Here is a 27610-nt window from a genome sequence, read left to right as displayed (position 1 = left end):
CGGGGGTAAGTTTTTTTACGCAGAGTGTGGTGAGTGCGTGGAATGGGCTGCCGGCAACGGTGGTGGAAGTGGAAACAATAGGGTCTTTTAAGAGACTCCTGGATAGACACATGGAGCTTAGTAAAATAGAGGGCTATGGGTAACCCTAGTAATTTCTAGGGTAGGGACATGTTCGGCACAGCTTTGTGAGCCAAAGGGCCTGTATTGTGCTGTAGATTTTCTATGTTTCTATGTAAGGCCCAGGGTGCACATCTGACATTGCTTGGATTGCATGACTGGCCTCCAGATTGTCCTGCACCTCAATGGAGGTAGAAAACTGCTTCCTTGATTGTCCTGTTTCCTTGTCATTGCCATCAACAGGGTGGAAGAGAGGTCCACCTACTCTGCACTAGCTCCCCAGAGAATATTAACTCTGCTCCCGGTTATCTCATGGAATCAGTCTGAGAAGGTGAACATTGTTCCAAGCCTTTTATTAGCTATGCAAGTGCCTTCTCCTAACCACCTTGCACTGGTGGGGTGCATTCCTCTGATATAGCACTGCTGACTAGATGAATCTTCCCTTGAGCTGACTGTGTGGTGCTGGTTTTTATGATAAACATAGATATACATGTGCATACTCCATGGCGGATATATAAGACCCAGGAAGGTGACTGTCCTCCAGATGACATACTGAATTGTAAAGGAGCATTGATACTTGGATGCTGTAGTTCATAAATTTGTGACTCTTGGGGTGTTTATTTATCTAAATGTAGAAATATAGATACATTAGGAGTAGGCCTTCAGCACTTTTGAGTCTGCTTGACTACTATGGTCAGGGCCGACTCTGTACATAAGTAACGCGTTCCTTCTCTCCCCATTTCCCTGTTTGTCTAGAAAGACATTCATCCCCTTAGAGTCATAGAACAGAAACAGGCCCTTTGGCCCACCTAGTCTGTGCCAAACCAGCCAAGTCCCATCAACCTCCACCTGGACTATAGCATTCCATAGCTCTCCCATCCATGTACCAATGCAAATGTTCTTTATTGCAGAGGCAGCTCATTTCACGCTCTCGCTACCTCTTCAGTGTAACAGTCATAAACATTTCACCTTTCACCCTTGACCCATAACCTCTAGTCATCATTTCACTCAACGTCAATTCAATAAGACAGCTTGCATTTACCTCATCTATACCTTTCATGGTTTAGTATACCTCTATCAAGTCTCCACTCAGTCTTCTATGTTTTACAGAATAAAGCCCTAACCGCTTCAACTTTTTCTTATAACTCAGGTCCTCAAGTCCAGCAACGTCCTTGTAAATCTTCTCTGCACTTTTTCAATCTTATTTACACATTTCCTGTTGGTAGGTGACCAAAGTTGCACACAATGCTCCAAATTAGGCCTCACCAATGTCTTGTACAACTTCAACGTAACATCTCATTTCTTGTACTCAATACCATATAACCATATAACAATTACAGCACGGAAACAGGCCACCTCGACCTTTCTAGTCTGTGCTGAACGCTTACTCTCACCTAGTCCCACCTACCTGCACTCAGCCCATAACCTTCCATTCCTTTCCTGTCCATATACCTATCCAATTTTACTTTAAATGACAATACCGAACCTGCCTCTACCACTTCTACTGGAAGCTTGTTCCACACAGCTACCACTGTCTGAGTAAAGAAGTTCCCCCTCGAGTTACCCCTAAACTTTTGCCCCTTAACTCTCAAATCATGTCCTCTTGTTTGAATCTCCCCTACCCTCAATGGAAAAAGCCTATCCACGTCAACTCTATCTATGCCCCTCATAATTTTAAATACCTCTATCAAGTCCCCCCCTCAACCTTTTACGCTCTAAAGAATAAAGACCTAACTTCTTCAACCTTGCTCTGTAACTTAGGTGCTGAAACCCAGGTAACATTCTAGTAAATCTCCTCTGTACTCTCTCTATTTTGTTGACATCTTTCCTATAATTCGGTGACCAGAACTGTACACAATACTCCAAATTTGCCCTCACCAATGCCTTGTACAATTTTAACATTAGATCCCAACTCCTATACTCAATGCTCTGATTTATAAAGGCCAGCATTCCAAAAGCTTTCTTCACCACCCGATCCACATGAGATTCCACCTTCAGGGAACTATGCGCCATTATTCCTAATAATAAATAATAATAATAAATCCATCATAATGCATTGAATTATGAAGGCCAATGTGCCAAAAGCTTTCTTTACAACCCTACTTACCGCGCCCCCCCCCCCCCCACAAATCTTGGTGTCATCTACAAATTAGCTGATCTAGGTTGCCACATTATCATCCAGCCCATTGATATAGACGAGAAACAACAATGTACCCAGCACCTATCATTATGGCTCACCACTAGTCCACTAGTTATAGGTCTCAAGTCAGAGAAGCAATGATTTACTACTAATTTCTGGCTTCTTCTGCAAAGCCAATATTTAATTCCTCATCTTGGATGCCAAGTGACTGAACCTCCTTGACCAACTTTGCTAAAGTCAAGGTAGACACCATTCACTGTCTTGCCTTCATTAACTTTCCTGGTAACTTCTGTGAACAACTCTATAAGACTGGTTAAACTTAACTTGCCACAAACAAAGTAATTTTGACTATCTCTGATCAATCCTTACGTAGCCAAATACATATGTATCTGGTCGCTTAGGGTACCTTCTAATAACTCTCCCGCAACTGATGTCAGGCTCACTGGTCTATAATTCTCTGGCTTATTCTTAGAGCCTTTCTTAAACAATGTAACAACATTAGCTATCTTCCAGTCCTCTGGCTAAGGATGTTTAAGATATCTGTGCTCCTGCAATTTCTGAACTAGCCTCCCAGAAAGTGCAAGGGAATACCTTATTAGGCACCTTATCCACCTTAATTTGCCTCAAGACAGTGAACACCTCTTTCTCTATAATCTTTATAGTGTTCATGGGCTTGCTGCTGCATTACCTCACATGTATAGACTTGGCTTCCGTCTCCCAAGGAAATCAATTTAACATGTCCCCCATCTCTTTCTGCTCCACGCATAGACTACCACTTTGATTTTCCAAGTACAAAGTACCAAGTACATCTTTGCCAAAACACACTTGCCAGATTATTTTTGATACCATCAAAATTGACCTTTCTCCAATTTGGAATCTCAACGCATGGACTAGACCTATTCTTTTCTATAACTGCCTTGAAACGAATGTCAGACAAACAGACATACTTTATTGATCCCGAGGGAAATTGGGTTTCGTTACAGCCGCACCAACCAAGAATAGTGTAGAAATATAGCAATATAAAACCATAAATAAATAATAATAAGTAAATTATTCCAAGTGGAAATAAGTCCAGGACCAGCCTATTGGCTCAGGGTGTCTGACACTCTGAGGGAAGAGTTGTTAAGTTTGATGGCCACAGGCAGGAATGACTTCCTATGACGCTCAGTGTTACATCATGGTGGAATGAGTCTCTGGCTGAATGTACTCCTGTGCCTAACCAGTACATTATGGAGTGGATGGGAGTCATTGTCCAAGATGGCATGCAACTTGGACAGCATCCTCTTTTCAGATACCACCATCAGAGAGTCCAGTTCCACCCCCACAACATCACTGGCCTTACTAATGAGTTTGTTGATTCTGTTGGTGTCTGCTACCCTCAGCCTGATGCCCCAGCACACAACAGCAAACATAATAGCACTGGCCACCACAGACTCGTAGAACATCCTCAGCATTGTCCGGCAGATGTTAAAGGACCTCATTCTCCTCAGGAAATAGAGACAGCTCTGACCCTTCTTGTAGACAGCCTCAATGTTCTTTGACCAGTCCAGTTTATTGTCCATTCGTATCTCCAGGTATTTGTAATCCTTGACCATGTCCACACTGACCCCTTGGATGGAAACGGGGTCACCGGCGCCTTAGCCCTCCTCAGGTCCACCACCAGCTCCTTAGTCTTTTTCACATTAAGCTGCAGATGATTCTGCTCACACCATGTGACAAAGTTTCCCACCATAGTCCTGTACTCAGCCTCATCTCCCTTGCTGATGCATCCAACTATGGCAGAGTCATCAGGAAACTTCTGAAGATTTCAAGACTCTGTGCAGTAGTTGGAAGTCCGAGGTGTAGATGGTGAAGAGAAAGGGAGACAGGACAGTCCCCTGTGGAGCCCCAGTGCTGCTGACCACTCTGTCTGACACACAATGTTGCAAGCGCACGTACTGTGGTCTGCCAGTCAGGTAATCAATAATCCATGACAAGAGGGAAGCATCCACCTGCATCACTGTCAGCTTCTCACCCAGCAGAGCAGGGCAGATGGTGTTGAACGCACTGGAGAAGTCAAAAAACATGACCCTCACAGTGCTCGCCGGCTTGTCCAGGTGGGTATAGACACAGTTCAGCAGGTAGACGATGGCATCCTCAACTCCTAGTTGGGGCTGATAGGCGAACTGGAGGGGGTCTAAGTGTGGCCTAACCATAGGCCAGAGCTGCTCTAGAACAAGTCTCTCCAAGGTCTTCATGATGTGGGAGGTCAGTGCCACCGGTCTGTAGTCATTGGAGCCACTGGGGAGCGGCGTCTTCGGTACACGGACGAGGCAGGACGTCTTCCACAGCGCAGGAACCCTCTGGAGACTCAAGCTCAGGTTGAAGACATGGTGAAGTACTCCACATAGCTGGGGGGCACAGCTATGAATGGCATTGTGATCACTAAATAGAAAGTGTTTTGTTACACAAACTCTGTTACCTACTGTCTCATTGCGTAATAGAAGATCAAATATTGCACATGCTAGCTGGGACTTCTATGTCCTGAGTAAGGAAACTTTCCTGAACACATTTAACAATCTCCTTCCTATCCAGCACCTTTAGAGTACGGGAGTCCATGTCAATATGTGGAAAGTTAAAATCATGCACTGTCACAGCCTTACGTTTGTTGCAACAGTGTGTGGTCTCTCTACAAATCTGCTTCTCTAAATCCCACAGACTGTTGGATGGTCTATAATCTCATCCCATTAAGACCATAAGTTACTGATGTAGAATTAGGCCATTTGGCCTATTGAGTCAGCTCTGCCATTTCATCATGGCTGATCCAGTATCCCTATCAATCCCAATCGCCTGCCTTCTCCCTGTATCCCTTCATGCTCTACCTAATCATGAATCTATCAACCTCTGCCTCCAAGTATACTCAATGATTTGGCCTCCACAGCCATCTGTGGCAACCAATTCCACAGATTCACCATTCTCGGGCTAAGGAAATTCATCCTCATCTCCATTCTAAAAGGATGCCCCTCTATTTTGAGGCTATGTCCCTTCATCTTAGGCTCCGCCATCATAGGAACCATTGTCTCCATGTCCACTTTATCGAGGCTTTTCAACATTTGATAGGTTTTGTACAGTATACAGTATAATAAGGGACTACTTCGTTTTAGTAACACGTTGTTGAATGCGCTATTAGGCACGTATTGAGCATGCACTATTAGGCGCGTATTGATCTGTACGTGTGTGCTGAGTTCGGTTTCTGCCAGTAAAGAACCATGAACCTTAACTCCCGTCTCCAGCGTTTTATTAATAGCATTGTTGTGTAATCAGGCCACATACACAACAGGTTTCAATGAGATCACCCCACATTCTTCTGAATTACATTGAGTACAGGCCCAGAGCCATCAAATGCTCTTTATATGATAAGCCTTTTTAGCCCCAGAGTTATTTTCGTGACTCTCCTTTGAACCATCTCCAATGTCAGCACATCCTTTCCCAGATAGGAGGCACAAAACTTCTCAAAAGACTGCAAGTGAGGCCTTACCCATGCTTTATAAAGCCCAATATTACATCCTTGCTTTTATATTCTAGTCCTCTTTAAATTAATGCTAACATCGCATTTACCTTCTTTACCACAAACTCAACCTGCAAATTAACCACATCCTACTTCTGCTCCTATTCCTTATGTTCCTACAATATAGAAAAGTGGAAGAATATGCAATTGGTAGGAATTTCAAAAAAACACATTAAATGGAAAGAACAGAGGAATATGGCTATCCTGTGCAGAAATTACAAAATTAGCATAGCAATATTACTTTTATTCCAAAGCTGATGATGCAGCATGTAAGAAAGGTTGAGGCACAAACTTGTTGAAAAGGAAAAAAGATTCAAGCCACAGAATATTACTCTTTCTGTGTGCTTATTTAGGAAAGAACCTCCCCGACTCATTATTCTTAACTGTGTCCTTAGACGAACTCTCTCTCTTTTCTTGCAAGGAAAGACTAACTGGTTCAAAGACTCAAAGATTCAAAAGTACTTTTATTTTCAAATTATGTATGCAGTATACAACCTGAGATTCTGCTTCCCACAGACTGCCATGAAATAAAGAAAACTATGGAACCTGTTCAAAGAAAAACATCAAACCCCCCCCCCAAAAAAAACAAAGAACAAAGAACAAATGGTAAAAGAAAAAAAAAGATCAAAAAGCATTGAATACAGAACACGAAACCAATCATTGAACCAGTCTAGGCATCTTCAGTTCAGATCAGTTCAGTTCAATCTAGCTCTGTGCTGTTCTTTAATTTCAGGCTGCAGAGCTATCTGCCCCAGTCAGAAATGCACAAAATAGCATCAAGAAAAGGAGCAACCAGATGCACATCATAACATGAACTACAGAGTCCAAACCACAAACCGATTTGATTAAACCTCGCCCAATACCCCGGGCTCTGGCAGCATCGAGTGACTGGGGGAGACAGAGGGACATTCAAATGTATTTGAACAAGTTGGGAAAGTTCTTTTGTATTTAAGCACAGAAGTAGAAGAATCAGGTTGAGAGGGATAATAAATCAGCCATGATTGAATGGTGGAACACACTTGATGGGCCAAATGACCTAATTCTGCTCCTGTTTTAATGGAAAATGGAGAAAAATGCCAATATATGGGCTCTGCCAGATGCAATCTTAGGATACTTTCACTGTAACCACTAAGACTTAGGCTATAGTTACTAAATTTAAATTACATATAAAATCTCACATCGACATTGGTTATGACTAGATTGAACTTCTGCCTCAGCAAGGACCTGGACCCATTGCAATTTGCCTATCATCACAATAGGTCAACGGCAGATGCAATCTCTTTTTTTTTCTTTCTTTCTCTTTAAATATTTTATTGCAATATTTATAAAGGTCTTGTAAACAGATCAGATGATGCCAATCTTATTAGCGACATCCAATGCATCATAGTCTGGGGCCAGGCGTACATAGGCTTTCTTTTCACCATCAGGCCTGATAAGTGTGTTGATTTTGGCTACATCAATATCATACAGTTTCTTAACAGCCTGTTTGATTTGGTGCTTGTTGGCTTTTATATCAACAATGAAAACCAAGGTATTGTTGTCCTCAGTTTTCTTCATAGCAGACTCAGTGGTGAGAGGGAATTTAATAATAGCATAATGGTCCAACTTGTTCCTCCTGGGAGCACTCTTTCTGGGATACTTGGGCTGCCTTCTCAATCTGAGTGTCTTTGGTCTCCTGAAGGCAGACACAATCTCAATGGCTCTCCACACGGCTTTAGACCATCTGGATAACACAAGCACCTATGTCAGGATGCTGTTCATCGACTATAGCTCAGCATTTAATACCAGCATTCCCACAATACCGATTGAGAAGTTGAAGAACCTGGGCCTCTGTACCTCCCTCTACAATTGGATCCTCAACTTCCTAACTGGGAGACCACAATCTGTACGGATTGGTGATAACCATAGAACCATAGAGCACTGCAGCACAGTACAGGCCCTTCAGCCCTCCATGTTGTGCTGACCCATATAATCCTTAAAAAAAAAGTACTAAACCCACACTACCCCATAACCCTCCATTTTTCTTTAATCCATATGCCTGTCCAAGAGGCTCTTAAATACCCCTAATGTTTTAGCATCCACCACCATCCCTGGAGCCTCCACCACCCTGGACGTAACATGTCCTCCTTGCTGACAGCTAGCAGTGACGCACCTCAGGTGTGTGTGCTTAGCCCACTGCTCTACTCTCTATATACACATGACTGTGGCTAGGTATAGCTCAAATACCATATATAAATTTGCTGATGATACAACCATTGTTGGTAGAATCTCAGGTGGTGATGAGAGGGTGTACAGGAGTGAGATATGCCAACTAGTGGAATGGTGCTGCAGCAACAACCTGCCACTCAATGTCAGTAAGACGAAAGAGCTGATTGTGGACTTCAGGAAGGGTAAGATGAAGGAACACCTACCAATCCTCATAGAGGGATCGATCAGAAGTGGGGAGAGTGAGCAGCTTCAAGTTCCTGGGTGTCAAGATCTCTGAGGATCTTTATTAGCAGTTTGTAAAAATTTGGTATGTCAACAAATTCACTCAAAAACTTCAATAGTTGTACTGTGGAGAGCATTCTAACAGGCTGCATCACTATCTGGTTTGGAGGGGCTACTGCACAGGACCAAAAGAAGCTGCAGAAGATTGTAAATCTGGTCAGCTCCATCTTGGGTACTAGCCTATAAAGTACCCAGGACGCCTTTAGTGAGCACTGTCTCAGAAAGGCAACGTACATTATTAAGGACCTCCAGCACCCAGGGCATGCCCTTTTCTCACTGATACCATCAGGTAGGAGGTACAAAAACATGAAGGCACACACTCAGCAATTCAGGAACAATTTCTTCTCCTCTGCCATCCTATTCCTAAATGGGCATTGAATCTTTGCACGTTTTTTTAGATCTATTCAATATACATAATTGATTTGCTTGTTTATTTATTTATTTTCTTCTATATTTTGTATTGAACTGAACTGCTGCTGCTAAGTTAACAAATTTCACGTCACATGCAGGTGATAATAAATCTGATTCTGATTAAACTTTTCTTCTGAGGTCAGTTATATTCTTGTAAAATTATTCTAATTTCATGGGAAACTAATTAATGGAGCACTATTTTCAATAATTTGAAGTTAATAAAAAATAGGTGTATAAAGGAACCCCAGAGCAGTATTTCAGTGTAAATGTTGTGGTGTGTACACAGTAATTATAAATTTACTAATCGTTTTAGCGCACAGTTATATTAAAGTACTGTAAGTTTTAACATTTAAAAATTTCCTGCGACTAAGGATACAGTGATTGAACGTGTCACATTGATGAGCTCTGTCCAAGTCTTTGTTAAATCCACAGGCCTTGGTGTAAGATAATATATGCTGTTGGGTGTCACCATATTTACTTCCTTCGTCATCTTCATGTAGCTTAGCTGTAGGGTCCCAGTTATTGAGTCGTTTTTTCAAGATTTTATGTTTCAGCCAGAATAGTTTCCAGGGTGAATTCAGACTTTTCTTGTGAAGTACTCAATGCAGAAAATTTAGCTTTCTGTGCTGCAGAATTCCCTTTTGAAGTACTTTACTCCACTTTCTTAGCATTGTATGCATTTTTATTCTTGGATTATTATGCTTTTTCACAACACTGAGCTGCCTTTTGGTTTTGTTATGTTTTTCTTTATTTAACTCTTCTTTCTGTTTTTGAGAGCAAATGCAGACTTCGGATGCACTGTTTCTGCACAGCTTTTTGTTTACCCAGCTGATTTTCAAAAATCCTTTCCCTTCTGAGTGCTGCTGTATCTGGGTTAAGAGACGTGTCGGTGGTCATACCTTTCCTGTTCCTCAGCTCTACCCGTAAAACCTCATTAGTCAATCTCTCCAGACTGTCCTGTTGGAATACTGCTGTGACATTTTCCCTGACTAGTAATGCCACCCCTCCCCCTTTAATCCCTCCTGCTCTGTCACATCTAAAACAACAGAAACCCAGATTATTAAACTGCCAGTCCAGCTCCTCCTGCAATCAAGTCTCACTAATTGTTACAATGGTGGAATTCCACATGCTGATCCATGCTCTAAACTCCTCCGCCTTTCCTACAACACTCCTTGTATGTAGGCTTAAAAACATCTTTCTCCACAGCCACTCCCCTATTTGTTTTGGTGTTCAGGTTTCCATTCCCATGGCAAGCCCCACCCCCACCTTGCTGTGCAGCACTAGTAAACCTGCTCAGATATTAGTCCGTCTCTGGTTTAGGTGCAAACCATTCCTTCTGTACATATCCCACCTTCTTTGGAAGAGAGCCCAATGATCCAACTCCTTAGCCATGTGTTAATCTGGCCTCATAAGCACATGGCTCAGGTAGCAATCCTGAGATCATAACCCTGGAGGTTCTGTCTAACAGCTAACTCCTTGAATTTACTTTGCTGGACTTCATCACCCATCCTACCTGTATCATTAGTACTGATGTGATTGATCCATGACCTCTGGCTGCTCACCCTTCCACATAAGAATCCTGTGGACTCGATCTGAGATGTCCCTGACCCTGGCACCTGGGAGGCAACAAACCATTTGTGAATCTTGCTCTCGTCCTCAGAACCTCCTTTCTGATCCACTAACCAGCAAATCCCTGTACAGCTCACCTCTTCTTCCCTTTCCCTTCTGAGCTACAGAGCCAGACTCAGTGCCAGAGTCCTGACTGTTGTGGCTTTCCTCTGCTAGGTCATTCCTCCACCCCCAACGATATAACTTTAGTTGAGGGGAGCAGCTACAGAGGTACTCTGCACAGGGGACTTATTCCCTTTCCCCACCCTGACAGTCGCCCAGTTACCTATGTCCTGTACCTTGGGTGTAACTACCTCCCTGTATTTCCTGTTTATCAACACCCCAGCCTCCTGAGTGATCTCGCGGAGTTCATTCAATTCCAGCTCCAACTCCTTGGCTCTGTCTGTGAGAAGCTGCAGCTAGATGCACCTTGCAGGTGTAGTCATCAGGGACACTCTAGGTCTCCCTGCCTTCCCACATCCCACAAGAGGAGCATTCCAGTATCCTTTCCGGCATCTCCACTACTCTAAATATGCAATAAGAAAGTGTTACGTACCCCGTAACTGGGTCACTTGCCAGCAAAGATAGAGAGGTCCGTTGAAGTCTGATGGTACTATTTTTAACAGTATTTATTGATAAAAATACACAAAAATAATATCAATGCAAACACACCGATAATATACGTTGTCAATACTAAATCTAAAAGCGCGGGTATAATAAAAATCAATAAGAAATAGCTCTATCGTTGTCTAGGGGATAATGTATTGTCCGATGGAAATATAAAAGTCACTTTAGTTCAGTCAAGTTGTAGGCTGCAGCCTTTTTGGTTGGAGAGAAAGATGGAGGTTTAACTTGCCCATTCCTTTTATGATGTCAATCCTTCGAGAGTCGTTGGGGGACTGATTTCCCCTTCGAGGTTAGCTAAAGCTATGCTTCCGTGGCAAGACCCACCAATTCCGAGGCAAATGGAAAAGGACGCACGTGGGCTGGTTCCACTGGCTTTCGCTGTTACGCTGTTACAGGAGTCCTAGCATTTCTTCTGGTGCGTCTGAAGGGGCTGTTCCCCAGACCCTCTTTTATCCTGACTCACAGGGCCTCAGATGTCAATCAGGTTGGGATGATGCAATCCCTCCACCAGCCCCCCTCGGTTCATTGCCTGGGGCTTCGATGCATCGTACAGGATTCAATACACAATCCCGTCTCCAAGAGACAATAGCCGTTATCAATGGTTCCGCCTTTTGGAGGCCAGGACACATTCCAAACTCTTTGTGGATTCTGCATGTCTTTCTCTCATTTCCTGGGTCTCCTGACTCGAATCAATAGCGATCCTGCGATTCTCAAAAAGGAGGGGGCCACGGGCATAACAAAAGGAATAAAGAATAAATAATGGGGAAAAAATATACTTATATTCTACACCACTCCTGTCCTAAGTCTTGATAAACATAAGTCTCAGCTCCCCAATCAAGCACCGTCCTACTCACAGAATAGCCGCTCCACTTTAACCTAACTCCTTAAATATATTCAATGATTTGGCTTCCACCCACTTATGTAGTAGAAGAAACTCCTTCTTATTTTAGTCCTGAATGTTTTACCCTGTATCCCGAGATTGCCTCCATGTTTTAAACTCCCCATCCAGAGAAAACATCTTGCCACGTCCAATCTGTGTAGACTTACTAAATTATGTGTGATTCAGTGAGGTACCTTTTTGTTCAAAATTTGATTTCAAATTTAATGAATATGGCTTAGACAACCCAGTCTCCCCTCATGTGACAATCTTGCCTTCCCAGCTATAGCTCTGGTAATCCTTACTACATTCCCTCATAGAAAAGAGTCCGAAGCTGTATACTGTACTCGAGGTGCAGTCTTACCAAGGCTTTGCTTGCAACAAATGATGTCCAAGAACACCTATATGCCTCTTTAAATCAAATCTATTAATTTTTAAGTAAAACTATCTTTCTGTTTTTCCAGCAATGTGGATAAACTCACTTTATAAATACTATACAGGCCATCTCCATGTTACTTTGCCAGACTCGTGGATAACTGCACACATGAATACCTTCTGTAATATTATTAAATTCAGCAGTACAATGTGACTAGATCTATGCTATGCATTGCTATGAATGGAAGCACTGGTGAGTCTCGCCTCCCCCTCTGCTTATCCTCCCTCCATACCTGCTGAGTTCCTCCAGCATTTTGAGTGTGTTTGTTAATATTTGTAGAAATTTTTACTGGTTGTATGAGAACTCTGTGTCATAAATACTGGATAAAGGAAAGCTCACTGTATTTTCTATAGCGGGAGCGTAACAAATGTTTCTCAGACTTATTCTGGGCATTGTGGGTATGCTCAGTGAGGGGAGGTTGGGTCAATGGATTTATACTGTATTTGCTAGATATTAGAAGAATGAGAGGAAATCTAGAATTGACAGTATTCTGATGGGGCAAGTTGGACTGAGTGTGAGGAGGATGTTCCTCTGACCAGAGTATCTAAACTGAGGGTCACAGTTTCAGGTTGCAAAAGAAGAGATTCAGAACTGAAATCAGGTTAATTCCAGAGAAATCTGTGCGGTTGGCTACCACAGAGGGCTGCAGAGGCCAGTTGGTGAAGGGATATGCACTAAAGGCAACAGAAGGGTTTTGGGAGAGAACAGGAAATGAAATTAAGATTAACACATTTTACGGCATGTTTCATTGTACATGTGATAAATAACTGAATCTGAATAAGAGTAATATTACAGTTAGCTCTGGAGGGTGTTCATGTCCCCTTGTGCACTGCACATACTACCCGTGAGTGATCCTTTATCAGTTCCTGAGCTCCTTGTCAGTAAACCTGGCAGCATTTCCCCTAACCCTTGGAAATCAGTCATGCAGCAGTAGTGAATGAAATGGCAGCCTTCAGTAGCTGGGAGGTACCCGGCGGTGTGGTATATTGTGTGCTTCTGAATGCGGGCTGGTAAGGTCACATCAGTATAGTTAAGTGCCAGTATCTGTGAGAAAATCAACTCCCTTACAGTAAGAAGCGGTGTGATGTACTCGAGTGCTGAGCAGCTGCGATGCCTGGATGGTAGGGGGAGATGTGTTATCCAGGTGCCAGAGCCAGAGGTAATACCTAACCGCAACTTGGAACTGACTCAAATCTACAGACTCACTTTCAATGACTCCGCAGCTCAAACTTCAAAGTACATTTATTATCAAACTTAAGATTCGTCACCTTACAGGCAGCCACAATACTAAGAAACCTAACAAGATCCCATTTTTTTCAAAAGACAGTCAAATGGTCAATGCACAGAGAGAGGGAAAAGCAAATAGTACAAACGATAAAAGTAAGCAAGTTGCTTCAGAATTGAAGTTTTACAAAATACATAAAGCTAGGCATCACTGCAGCCCGAGCAGACCACAGTCTCAGTTCAGCTGAGTAAACGTTGTGAACCAGCACTCACATCGCCTCTGGTCCTGACACGTTGATGTTTTCAATCCGGCCCGGCACTTAGATCATCCAAACATCAGGTCGTTCCACTCTGGGGCCTGAACCTCGCCAATTTGGCCTATACCCGACCTTTCCAGTTCAGCCCAGTGCTTAAGTTGATCAGAAATTGGGTCTTTCCTCACTCTGAGGGACATCATGATTCTGCCTTGACTCCACTTTGACCTCGCCTCCGCCTTCGCTTGCCTCAACCATGCCTTCCTAGTGCTGCCTCCTCTGCCACCACCCACCTCCATCCGCTTTCTTTGACCATTTCTCGCCTGCGCCTGCACCACTGCGCACTTCCGTTATTAATGTTGATCCTGTTAATAAAGTAGTAGTCTGTTTTGTGTAGTGTGCTTATTTTGTCGTATTTTGCATATTGGCTGCTTGTTGGCCTTTGTATAGTTCTTCATAAATTCTGTAGTATTTCTTTAATTTCTTGTAAATACTTGCAGGAAGATGATTCTCAAGGTAGCAAATGGTAACACATGCAACTTTGATAATACATTTACTTTAACTTGACAGGGTGGCGGGGGGGGGGAGATACAACTCATTAAAATAACGGATATACAATAGGGAAGGGACCATGGAAAGTAGGGCTTCTTTGCTTCTCCCTGACTGTGAAGAATTGCTCTTTGGAATGTAGAGGCCTCTATGTGCTAAAGGCATTAACATAATAGTTTCTGTCTGTGCTGTCGTGATTCTCTCAAACTGCCTCCTTAACAGGTGATACCTGATGTTCTAAGTGCTAAGGTTTATTTCGTGACTAACCATTGAGAATTTCAAACTTCTCCCCTTTATCCAAATAAAGCAGGAACATACAATTTAGCGTAGACTTCAATAATTCTGTTTCACTTAAATAACAGGATGAGCCTGCAGTCACTGTAAAAACAATAAAGGCAAAATATGGTATCAATTTGGATTATAGAGTGAGAGGGAAATGAGCCTCCTTACAAGGCATATTGTAGTTTAAACAGTTCCAGTGGGTTTGATAAAGCGCTGTGACATGAATGATATATTAATTCCAGATGCAGGATGGGGATTGTCGCAAGAGTGAACTTATGGGGCGTGAGTGCACTTTCATTTTCTCCTCCTCCATTCAGTTCCCAGTCTTAAACTAAATTCTGCAGATGGTTCATTGTCCTAAAACTTGATTCTGCTCCTCTCACTGCAGATGCTGCGTGACTTGTTAAGAATTTCAGCATTTTCCATTGCATCTCATTTTCTAGTCTGATCTGGGGTTGGGTGCCTGGATTGGCAGACCAACACTCCCCCAGTGGAGCTGGAGTACAGACTGGGTGATTTTCAGTTATACTCTTGTTGGCTTGGGAGCAATATCATTGCTAACTTTGGAATGTTTCAAGGCACTTTTCATTTGATATCAAAGTCGAAGTTGAGTTTATTGCCATATACACAGGTACAGTGAAAAGCTTACCTTCAGTAGCACCACGGACACTGTAGGTATAATAATCAGTAGGCAGCCGTCGATCCCAGGGGATCTTAGGTTTCCACCTCTGGTGGGCTGTGTCCTCTCCAGGGCACAAGCCTGGGCGGGAAGATTTGAAGAACCGGCTGTTGCCCATACAGCAGGTTCCCCCTCTCCACGTCACTGATGTAGTCCAAGGGAAGGGCAAGTGCTGATACAGCTTGGCACCGGTGTTGTTGCAGAGGTTTCCAGGCTGAAGTTGTAAACAACATCAAACTGCCTTAGGGACCCAGGCTCCAGATTTCTTCCTCAGGGTTTAATTCTGAAGCTTTTCCCATGGATGGTCTAGGCAGCAGAGGTTTAAAATCAGAGTTTTTCTTCTCCAGGTACAATATATTGTAGGAAACCTAGACAAGCCTCTGCAGACAGTGATGTGGCAGTGACCAGTTGGCCTGTTACAGTAGTATGGTTGAAGGATTAAACCTGGCAAGGACCTCAGGGAATAGCCTGTGAAAGTGCTGCCACTGAACTGTAGCTGTAGTTAATAGTAGTGGAATGATACAGAGAGATCTGGCAAATGGAAGCAGAAAATGTGGCACCAGGAAGGACAGAAAATCTGTATTTTCCAACTCTTTGAAGTCAGTGATGGAAGAGTCCAATTCAACTGGTTGAAATCCCAAATTTGGAAGTGTTGGAGAGTGCACTTTGGAATTCAGACTGAGGGGTGAAACAATCTATCTGTTTGGCCTACTTTTGTTCTGTTAACTATTTAAAAACTTGATTGTGCACATTGTTAGTTTTGCCGTGCTTTTCCAATTGGTGCTTTGGGTCTTTCTTCGAGTCACTTGAGTGAACAGTTTATCAGAAAGGTTACATCTGTGTTGAAGGTCCTGCAACAAAAGCATCAATTAGATTTTATACATGATTACTGTGAATGGATTTGAATTTCTAACCTTCTGGCTGTATTCATGGGTATTCATGCATGGCTGAATGATAATTAAACCTGAACTTATTGGAACATACCTGTCCTGTACTCCATGCAGTTGGTCTTCAAACATCCTCCACCCTATTCGAACTTGCCTAAATACAGCTGTTGCCAATTAACTCTCTTTCTGGTACCTGTTTCATACAATTGTAATTTGCACTACTCAGTTTAATATCTACTGCAACATCCATACTTATACTTGTCCTTAAAACTTAAGGAGTTGTGATAATTGTTTTCCATCTGTTCTCTCATTAATGAAACTGGACAGTCACCTGACCAGGCTCAATACCCAACACCATTTCCAGAATGACCCCTTCTCTTGTTATACTATTTACATATTAATTTAGGAGACCCTCCTGGATGCACCCAATGAACTCTATCCCAGCTATACCTCTTGGACTAATGAGGTTTCACTCAATATTAGGAAAGTTAAAGTTACCCACTGCAACAACAATGTTGTTTCCTCTCCTTTCCTTCATCTGCCTCCCTATCTGTCCCTTCAGTGGCTGTTAGGGGAGGAGGGGGTGGTTGGTTGGTCTGTAGTATAATCCCTCTCTCAACTAAATCTCAATTATGTCCACAACATCGTAGTTACAGGTATGTCTCCATACTCTAAACTTGATCACCCTTGCCATAACGCTCCAACACACACATTTCAACAATACACACAAAGTGCTGCTGCAACTTGGCAGGTCATGCAGCATCTGTGGAGGGGAATAAACTGTTGACGTTTGGGCCAAGGCCCTTCATCAGGACTGGAAAGGCTGGGGGGTTGGGGTGGAAGAAACCAAAGTAGGAAGATGGGGGAGAGGAAGGAGTACAAGTTGGCAGATGATAATGAAACAGGTGAGGGAGAAGGAAGTAAGAAACTGGCAGGTGATAGGTGAAAGAGGTAAAGGGCTGAAGGAGTAATCTGATGGGAGAGGACGGTAGGCCATGGAAGAAAAGGAAGGGGGCACCAGAGGGAGGTGTTGACAGGTAAGGAGATGAGAAGGCTTGAATGGGGAACCAGCATGGGGAATGGAAAGAGTGTGAAGTGGGAGGGGGAAGAAATTACAGGAAGTTAGAGAAATCGATGTTCATCACAGCAGGTTGTAGGCTACTTGGGCAGAATGTGAGGTGCTGTTGCTCCAACTTGAGAGTGGCCACATCGTGGCGGTAGAGGAGGCCATGGACCAGCATGCTGGAATAGGAATGGGAAGTTGGATTGAAATGAGTGTCTTTTTGTAGTTGTGAGAGTAAGTAAGTTTTTAAAAGATATTAATAGATAATAAACCCTCCTGAGAAACACTAGCAAACCATCCTGCCAGGATGTTGAATTCAATGTCTGTCTAGGTTACCAGTGATCCAAGTATCTGGAAAAACTGTCTCCTGCATGTTCCTCAGCCATTCATCTGTTTGTGTTCTTGTCCTGACTAGCCTAATGCACCAGGTGTAATTTAAGGTCCTGCTTTTCAACCTATTTCCTAACTCCCTCTGCTCAGGACCTCTTCAGTCTTTATAGCTGCAAAGTTGCATTTTGTCTGGCAAATTCCTTTCTGAAGGGAGCTAATCTACAGAATCACTGGGGAACAGCACAGAAACAGGCTAGAAAAGGGGGTGGGGAGGGGAAGGGGTACAAACTTCAGACATAGCTTCTGTACCTCTGCTGTATGTCACCGTTCCCTTGTATTTAAGATTTCCCCCATTTCTTTTGCCTCCATGTACTCCCTCATCTTAAAGGGTTTGTGCAAAGGTTTGAAAATTTCACAAACACTATGGCAGAGTAAACACCAAATGTGTGCCAGACATGTGGTTAGTTGCAGTTTGTTCTGACACTTTCAATCCATATTTTGGTCTTGCCTATCCACTGTAAGACCTGAGAAACTTGGCCATTTCTCATGTGTCAGGAGCCAGTGAAGACAAATGTTGAAACTCGCCAGTGGAAGGTAAAGACATGCAAAAGACACAACTAGGTCTAGCTGAAAAAGCTAGAGACATACATTTCATCAAAGTGGCCAGTTGCAAAAGGCCAGCAACAGCTGTTATTTTAACCAAATCAGGGCTAATCTGACCAGAAATTACTTTTCACCAAAACATGGATTAAAAGTGTCAGCACAAACTGCAATTAACCACACATGTCTGGCACGCACTACATGGTTACTCTGTGTACTGTTCTTGAAATCTTCTAACCTTTGTGAAAAGAATCAGATGGACTAACTGAGCGGATAATGATGATGTCAAAGTCACATTAATTGTCACTTGCACAAGTACCTAGTCTTACTTGCTGCAACAGCACAGACACACAGCATCATATTAGCATCCGCAAAAAAAATTAAATGTAATTTATGCACAAATTTTACATGAAAGAACACAATTCAAACAAAAAAATTGCAGTCAATTTTAATGCCATGTGATCGAATTGGTCATAGCGTTGTCAATTAGGGTTTTTACTGTTTAATTCAAGAACCGAACAGTTGAAAGGAAGTAACTATTCTTGAACCTGTTGTGTAGGTCTTCAAGCATCTGTAACTCCTGCCTGATGATAGCTGTGAAAAGATGGCACGGCCCAGATTGTTCATATGTTACCAATGGAGAAATTTCAATCAATTCAAACCACAAAACAAGGGATTTGAACTTCGCAACAAATGATGATCTGAAATAAAATCTATGTGTTAATTGAAAGCCTGGAATGATTTCCCAAGCAGAGAGATGGCAGTGAGCGCCTGTAAGAAGGAGGGAGATGCATGGAGCTGAAAGAGGTGGGGGAGACCTTAAACAGATTTTTTGCATCTGTATTTACTCAGGAGATGATCACAGACTCTAGAACTGAGGCAGTATACAGGTCGTGGGGCTGTATACAGATTACAGAGGAGGAGGTGCTTGTTGTCCAGAGGCAAATTAGGATGGATAAATCCCCAGGGCCTGACAAGGTGTTACCACGGACTTTGTAGGAAGCTAGTGCAGAAACTGCGGGAGCCCTAGCAGAGGTGTTTAAAACATCCTATGCCATGGGTGTAGTGTTGGTTGATTGGAGGATAACTAGTTCATTGTTCAAGAAAATCTCTTAAGAGTAAGCTGGGAATTTATAGTCTAGTGAACCTGGCATCAGTAGTGGGTAAGTTATGAAGGTATTATAAGGGACCAGATATTTAAGTACAATGGATTCTGGCTAATCAGGACACATTGAGACTAGTACATTTTGGCCCAATTAAATGGTTGCCCAATTAGCTGAAGTTTCAAGGAAGTAGTTAAAAAGGTATAAAAAAGAACAAAATCAGAGTGGACCCCAAATGCAGATAGTGGACTATCTTTAAACAGTGCTTTCGACAATTATATCTTCCAAGTCTTCATTTTAATTGTAACATTCATGATGATTGTTGATACTTCAGAATTCTTCATAATTCCTAGCCGTTTCTGGCCTTTCCAAGCCTGAATATTTGAACTTGCAGTGAGCAAAATAGTTCTGAATTATCTTGCTTATTTCTCGCCTACTGTCAGTGAGAAAAATCACTGCTTTTTGAACACAAAAGCGCGCAACTGACATTATTTAAAAACTGGTTGCTCTAAGCACAATGTAGTGCCTAATGGCGGTAGGTATTTTCTACATGGCCTTTACTTTAACAAGGCCTTTGACAAGGTTCTGCGTGGGAGGTTGGTCAAGAAGGTTCTGTTGCTTGCCATTTAGAGTGAGGTAGTAAATTGGATGTGACATTGGAAAAGCCAGGGAATGGTAGTAGATCGTTGCTTCTCTGATTGGAGGCCCTGACTACTGGTGTGCCTCATAGATCAGGGCTGGATCTGAGATTTTTGTCTTCTATGTCAACTATCTGGATATACTGGATCAGCAAATTTGCAAATGACACCAAGATTGGGGGCACAAGGGACAGCGAGGAAAGCTATTAAAGCTCGCAGCGGGATCTGAACCAGCTGGGAAAATGGGATGAAAATGGCAGATGGAATTTAATGCAGACAAGTTTGAGCTACTGCACTTTGGGAGGAAAACAGGGTAGGTCTTACACAGTGAGCAATGGGGCACTGAGGAGTATGGTGGAACAGAGAGATCATGGAATACATATTCATAATTCCTTAAAAGTGGTGTCACAGGTAGATAGGGTCGTCAAGAGAGCGTTTGGCACATTAATCTTCATAAATCAAAGTATTGAGTACGGGAGATGGGACGTTATGTTGAAATTGTACAAGACATTGGTGAGGCCTAATTTGAAGTATTGTGTGCAGTTCTTGTCACCTGCCTACAGGAATGATATCAATAAGATTTAAAGAGTTCAGAGAAAAATTACAAGGATGTTGCTAGGTCTGGAGAACCTGAGTTAAAAGGAAAGATTGAATAAGTTAGGTCTTTATTCCTTGGAGCATAGAAGAATGAAGGGAGATTTGATAGAGGTATGCAAAATTCTGAGGGGTATAGATAAGGGTAAATGCAGCAGCTGTTTTCCGGTGAGATTGCGTGAAACTAGAACTAAAGGTCATAGGCTAAGGGTAAAAGGTGTAATGTTTAAAGGGAACATGATGGGAACTTCACTCAGAGAGTAGTTAGAGTGTGGAACAAAATGCCAGAAGAAGTGGTGGATGGAGAAGTGAGTTCAACATTTAAGAGAAGTTTGGATAAATACATGGAAAGGGGTGGGGAGCATGGAGGGCTGTGGTCCAGGTGCAGCTCGATGGGATTAGGCAGAGTAATAGTTCGGCATGGACTAGATGGGCCAAAGACCATTTTCTGTGCTTTAGTGTTCTATGACTCTGACTCGAAGTATGATAGATCAGAAGAAGCTATTTTTCCCAGCTGCTGTGCTGATGTTTGTGTTTGACATAAACCTCTTCCCAATTATCTTTTTGAACTCTATTGTCATAATCATTGATGCTACAAAGAAGTGGCTATAGACACGAGAGACTGAAGTTGCTGGAAACTTGGAGCAACAAATTAACTGGTGAAGGAACTCTGCGTCGATAGGCATTTACTCAACCCACTGTTGCGTTATTACCCCTCAACCATCAGGTTCTTGAACCAGAATGTATAACTTCACTTGCCCCATCATGAACTGCTTCAACAGCCTATGCACCCACTTTTCAAGAACTCTTCATCTTATGTTATTGATATTTATTGCATACTTATTAATATATTGTCATTTCTATTTTATATTCACACACTTTGTTCCTTACAGTATTGATTGCTAGCCTGTCCAGTTGGGGCAGTTTTTCATTGGTTCTGTTGTGCTTCTTGAACTTACTGTGAATGCCCACAAGGAAATGAATCTTGGGGTTGTAGTTGGTGGCAAATATGTACTTTTTAATTTGAACTTTGAATCTGAACTTTGATTTGTGAGGTGGTAACGAACTGTCGACATTTCATGATGAGATCCTAAATCCGGACAGTGTGGGGAAGGGTGATATCTGGAGTAAAGAACGTTATACACTGTATGTACACTCAGTGGCCACCTTATTAGATGGAGGAATGGATCCCAGTATGGTCTTATTTTAGCCTATCCTCTTCAAGGTTTAATGTGTTGTGCATTCAGAGATGCTCTTCTGCACATCACTACTGTGACACCTGGTTATCTGAGTTGCTGTCTCCTTCCTTTCAGCTTGAACCGGTCTGGCCATTCTCCTCTGACCTCTCTCATTATTAGGGCATTGTCTTCCACAGAACAGTCACTCCCTAGATGTTATTACACCAATTCTTTATAAACTCTTGAGGCTGTTGTTTGTGAAAATCTCAGTTCAGCAGTTTGTGAGATACTCAAACCTTTCTGTTTGGCACCAACAATCATTCAAAGTTGCTTAGTTCACATTTCTTCTCCATTCTCATGTTTGGTCTGACCGACAACTGACTCTCTTGACCATGTCAGTGTGCTGTTATGCATTGAGTTACTGACATGGTTGTCTGATTAGGTATTTGTGTTAATGTACAGGTGGACCGAATCAAGTGGCTGCTGAGTATATGTCACCATACTCTCAGTAGGATCTCAGTCCTGACATTCATTTTCTTGTCAGGCTGTAGGCATTCAGAGTAGGGCAAAGAAATCCAGTAGAATCCATGGATAACTACACACAAGCAAAGACTGACAACTGGTCAGTACACCTAATAAAATGGCCTCTGAGTATGTACTGTACATGTGCAATATTTAGTAAGTATTCAATGTTGTACTATGAAGCATAGGTACACAGTATTTACACAGGAAGTTCTAGCAATATATAGATCCTGATTTCTCAGGAATAGCAAGTTAAACTTTCAGTGGTGTTTCTTTGTGCTTAAGACTCAGGAAGGCATAATTAGTTTTTGCTTAACAAGGTTATTTAACATGAACTTTGTCTTTGGGAGGTGAGACCTTGTCTGCAAAATTAGCAAATCTTCGGCAAAATTGATCTTGCATAACTATGACCTCCACCACCATCACCTCTCACATTAATAACCCAACTATATGGCTACATGAGCGGCATGAACTGATCACCTTGTGACTAATACTGCATGTTATATTCATCCTGTTCCTATCAAGGTGGATCTGTGCAAAATACAGGTAGTCATTGTTTGAACATCTGTCTGACTAATATCCCAAATGACTTAGGTTAATTTCAAGGAGCAGGATATTTAATCTGTAACTGTTTATCTTTTCCAGAAGATTAAAAAAGCTGAATAGTACCAACATTTGTAAAAAGTCCTTCTATTGGACAATAATGTTATTGAACCATACAAGCAAGATAGTCCGTTACAATCACAACTCTTGAGTTAGTTTAACTGATCTCAGCTATATTGACAGTAAGTAAACATAATGAGCCTCAAGTTAACTGTCTTTCTCCCCCAACCAATGTTGCCTGACCTGCTGAATGTTCCTGCTGTGTTCTCTGCAGTCGGAGCTGTGGAGGCTCCTGTCAGTACTATGCTGCAGATGTTCCACGGCTCAGTGGTGGCCAACATTCTATTCTGCGCTGTAGTCTGCTGAGGCAGCTGACGCCAAAAAGATCGATAAGCTTGTCAAGAAGGCTGGTTCTGTTCTGGGGGTGGAACCGGATTCCCTGATGGTTGTGCTGAGAGGAGGATGATGCAGAAGCTACAGAGAATTATGGACGTTCATAACATACTGGACAGAGTAGCACTTTTAGTAACGGACTGATTCCACTGAAGTGCACCACTGAATACCACAGGGGATCCTTTCTCCCTGTGGCTACGAAACTCTACAACTCCTCCTCCTTAACTGTATGGTTTCATTACACATCTATACTTTGCACTATTACTTTTTAATGCCCAATTTGTGTTTTTGCGTACTTCAATACTTACATTTTGTATTTTAACGTATATATTTCTGACTGAACAACTTTGTAACAATAACTTACTTAGGAATAAATAAAGTTTTGCTTTATTTTATCTCATCTTCCTTGGTTCTCTCTGAGCCAAGGAAGGAAAGCTCAGTCCATTGCGACCTATTAATTGGTAACTGGTTTATTGGTGTCACATGTACTGATATGGAGTGGTAAAACCTTCCCATCCATATAGATCGTTCCATACATTGAGGCAGTATAGAAAGGAAAATAAACGTGGAATGCAGACTATTGTGTTATAGTTACAGAGAAAGTACATTGCAGGTAGACAAAATGCAGGCACCTGGATCCTCTCCTCTCTGGATATTCGGTGATGTTTTGAGCAACTATTAGTTGTATAAAGCACACAAAATGCTAAGGACACAGCAGGAGAGGCAACCCCTTTGGAGGGAAATGTAGAATTGACATCTTGGTCGATACCCTTTATTAGGACCACGATGAAGGGTTTTGACCTGAAAGGTCAACTGAGTTTCTCCAGCACTTTTGTGTGTTGCTTCAGATTTCCAGCATCTGCTGTTTCTCGTGTGGCTCTGTTAGTTGAACAGTTCATCGAGGTTCTTGCACAGATGATGGCTGCTTGGACAAGAATTGGTGGAAGACTGATAAAAGAGATGAGTCAGTATATTTCAGAAATGATGATGACATTCGTAACAGACAAATTGTATAGAATTTGGAACTATGGCAGAAGTAATTATTAGTGGAGTGATGTTAATAGCAATGTCGGGGCATTGAAATGTATTCTGCTTCAGATTCCTGCTGTGGCAAGTGAATATGATATGTATGTTTATTGCTGCCTAATAAAACATCTGCTTTTGCCTTGGGCACCTGGCTGAAGATTTCCGCTTCAGTTCTGGAACTCATTTAGCAGTTGGTTGCTGAAAGGCTGAATGAGTACCTTGCATTTGTAAAGACGGAAATATTTTCAGTTAATCAATACACCTCATTAACAGTGTTATGTAAAAGTTTGGAGAGGGAGTGGTGATGTCTACTTTTGGAAGTTTGTGTTTCAGAAGCTGAATTACCATTGCTGAGACACTGTATCTTTTTCTCCATTGTAATGCTAAATAAAGGAATTGTTCCTGCATCATTATGGTGATCTGCAGTACAGAAGATAGAATATTGAAAACTCTTGAGGAACATAGATTGATCTAATTTTAGAAGTGGTGTTTGATTACATTTACTGTAACCAGTGATCACTGGTTTAGTCCAAAAATGGATTTCCAGACTATGTGCATTGATTCTAACTTGTGGTCTGTAGTTTTTCAACTGGGGAGTTTAAATGTTTAGTTATATTTTCTCTGTTGCGCAAGAAAAAAATTTCTGCAGAAGTCTGATAATGAATCCTGCAGAATTTTGTACTTGTTACTTGTGACAGTGTGCAGGTCCAATTCCAGATGTCACATAATTTATCTCCCCTTCCCCAGTCTATAAAACATATCCGTTAATATAACCAGCAAATGAAAAATGTTCCAGTTTTCTTTAGTACTCAAAAATTGCCTTTACAGAGCAGAGAGAAAATTCTGAAGTGAGTTATGGGAGAAAGCAGATGAAACCTGAAAATGCAAAGAGTTTTTTCAAAAGTCTTTGAACTGAGGGAAGAAATATTGAAAAACAAGCATTTTGTCCTTCAGCTTGCTATACCATTCAGGTCATTCATGACTGATTCTCTATTTCAGTACCATAGTCCTTCTCTCTTTCCATTAAGTACTCTTTTGAAGTAGTTAATTTCTTAATGTCTAAGAACTTAATTAAACTATATCCAGTGACCTGCCTACGAATACCTTCTATTGTCATAAATTTCACAGATTTGCTACCCTCTAGTGATGCCATTTCTCCTGGTTTTAAGGTTAAATCTCTTGCCCTATATTATAAGATTTTGACCTCTCATTCTAGAACCCTCCTGGCCAAGAGAGACTTCTTTCCCACAGACATTTTGTCTAGCCCTATGAGAAATACATAGGTTTCAGTTAGGTCCCCTCTTTTCCCTCTTAACTCTAGTGAATGCAGGACTAGCCAACCAGTTTTCGCTTGTATGTTAGAACTGCCATCCAGGAATGAGTCAGAGTCATAGAGCCCAACTTGTTCATGCCAGTTGTGATGCCCAGTAAACCAGTCCTAACCTGTGTTTGGCATATACCCCTTCATCTATTTATCTAGATGGCATTTAAGTGTTGCTAATGCATCCACCTCAACAATTATTTATGGCAGTTCACTCCAAAACCACGGCACCCTTGACAAAATGAAGCTGCTCCTCATATCCCTTTTAAATCTCTCGCCTCTGATCTTAGTAAGCCTATGCCGTCTTGTTTTTAGCATTCCCTTCCTGGGAAAAGACTATGTGCACTCACTTTGTCTATGCCCCTCATGATCTTATGTACCTCTATCAGTTGGCCCAACATCCTCCTTGCTAGTTGGTCCTAGTTTCTTGCATTTGACCCATAACCCTCTAAGCTCCTCTGCTTCATCTACCTATCCAAATGCCTCTTAAAGTAGTGTAAATGTACTTGCTTCACCTAATTTGGCAGTTCATTCCAGGTAGTCATTATCCTTTGTGTAAAGAAATGATCTCTCAGGGCTTTTTGAGGGGTCTCTGACAAAGTATCTTCAACCTGAAGCATTTCCACCTGCCTGTGTAGTCTACAACCCAGTGGCAAGAACACAAGTTTTCCATTTATAGATGGAAAACTCCCCTTCACCTCCCCTTCTTTCCTTTCTCTCTCTCAGATCTTCTGGTTCCCCTAATTTAGTCTCCTTTCCTCAACCACCACCCAAGCCCCCAATCACCCATCTTTGAGTTTCCTCCCTCCTGCTCCTGGGTTTTATCCACCTACTGCATGCACAGTACATCCATAGCTCCCCCACCCACCCCCAACATATTCCTGGTTCCAACTGCCACATATCTCCCTGAATGGTTCCCATTCTTACCCCTTGTCAGATCACTAGTTGGCCTTAGTGTTCCTGCTTATCTCCATTCAGCAGCTGTTTCCAACTTTCTCTCACCCTTCCTCTCACCCCCCCGATTTGCTCCATCTGCCTCTCAATTTTTTCTTTTCACTTTATTTGCCTCCATCTGTCATTCAATGCCTCTGTCTCCCAACCCTTCTCTTCTCCCTTCTCCGACCTGCTCAATTTAACTGCATCATATTGTAGCCTCTTTATGCTCCTCACACCTCTTGTCCTCCTTAGCTTTGTAGCACCTGCAACTTGGAAATAGTGCATTTTGCTCCCTTATCCAGCATGCAGTGGTGTAGAACTTCTTTATGATTTGAGCAATAGTAATCACTGATGTTTTATGGGTTACATTCATAGACACCAACCATCTACACTTTGTCCAGGTGTCAGCCTTTTCAGACTTTATTTGTGCTAGTGATTGGAAGTAAAGTCAGTTGGTATTGAAGCACTTCACTGGACAACCTCTCAGTGTTACTTTGCTTGAGGAAACTGTTCAAGATTGTTTAATGTAATTTCCAGTACATAAGTGTAAAGGAGAATGAAATAAATGTTACTCTGGATTTGATGCAGCACAAAAATAAACACACTAGATAAAAAACACAATTTAAAAAACACAATAAATATAAATATATAAGTTAGCTGATAGACATTGATTGTACATACATAAAGTGACGCTAGGAACAGGAGTGTCTGTACATAAGCTGACTCTGACAGGAAATGATAAAGTAGTGATGTGGGGGGTTTGGTTGGGGTTGGTTAGTGGGTGGAGGTGTTGGCCAGCCTTAGTGCTTGGGGAAAGTAACTGTTTTTGAATCTGGTGGTCCTGGAGTGGAGGCTCTGTAGCCTCCTCCCTGAAGGCAGTGGGACAAACAGTCCTTGAGCAGTGTGGGTGGGATACTTCACGATATTGCTGGCTTTTGTTTTGGTATCTTTCTGTATATACGTCTAATTGGGCCAATTGATAAATGTGGTTGTTTCATTTGAATTTAAGCCCGAGAGGTTCTTTCATAGGTGATATGACATTGACATGTTCCTGTACAATGGCCTTTAATGGAAATCTGGCATAGCCTACTGATGACTCTGGTTTCAGAATGTGCATGCCTGTTGGTGGTATCTGAAGACACCCAGTAAGTGTAGCCTCAGTAATTTTACACTAA

At 42.1% G+C, this 27610-nt stretch overlaps 2 protein-coding genes across 11 annotated transcripts in view; one reads left to right on the top strand and one right to left on the bottom strand.

The window, feature by feature from the left end:
* The window catches only part of disp1 (dispatched homolog 1 (Drosophila)), a 513892-nt gene that overhangs the window by 186955 nt on the left and 299327 nt on the right, over positions 1 to 27610 (top strand). The window lies entirely within an intron of this gene.
* Positions 7141 to 16260, bottom strand: LOC140732655 (large ribosomal subunit protein uL23-like). The gene is made up of 2 exons (XM_073055349.1): positions 16226 to 16260; positions 7141 to 7527 (listed from the first exon to the last, which is right to left on the bottom strand). Exons 1-2 carry the CDS (start codon positions 16258 to 16260, stop codon positions 7149 to 7151), a joined length of 414 nt encoding a protein of 137 aa, XP_072911450.1. The 3' UTR covers positions 7141 to 7148.

This window comes from Hemitrygon akajei, chromosome 9 (genome assembly GCF_048418815.1).
Source record: "Hemitrygon akajei chromosome 9, sHemAka1.3, whole genome shotgun sequence".
NCBI classification, from domain to species: domain Eukaryota; kingdom Metazoa; phylum Chordata; class Chondrichthyes; order Myliobatiformes; family Dasyatidae; genus Hemitrygon; species Hemitrygon akajei.
Note: the sequence above shows the minus strand (reverse complement) of the source record. Positions and strands in the feature narration are given on the sequence as shown.

Coding starts and splice junctions, on each gene's coding strand:
- LOC140732655 (XM_073055349.1), bottom strand. CDS start 16,260: ATGTTTGAAGACCAACTGCATGGAGTACAGGACAG. Junction 7,528..16,225: donor CTGCATGGAGTACAGGACAG/GTATGTTCCAAT, acceptor TGTGTTATCCAG/ATGGTCTAAAGCCGTGTGGA.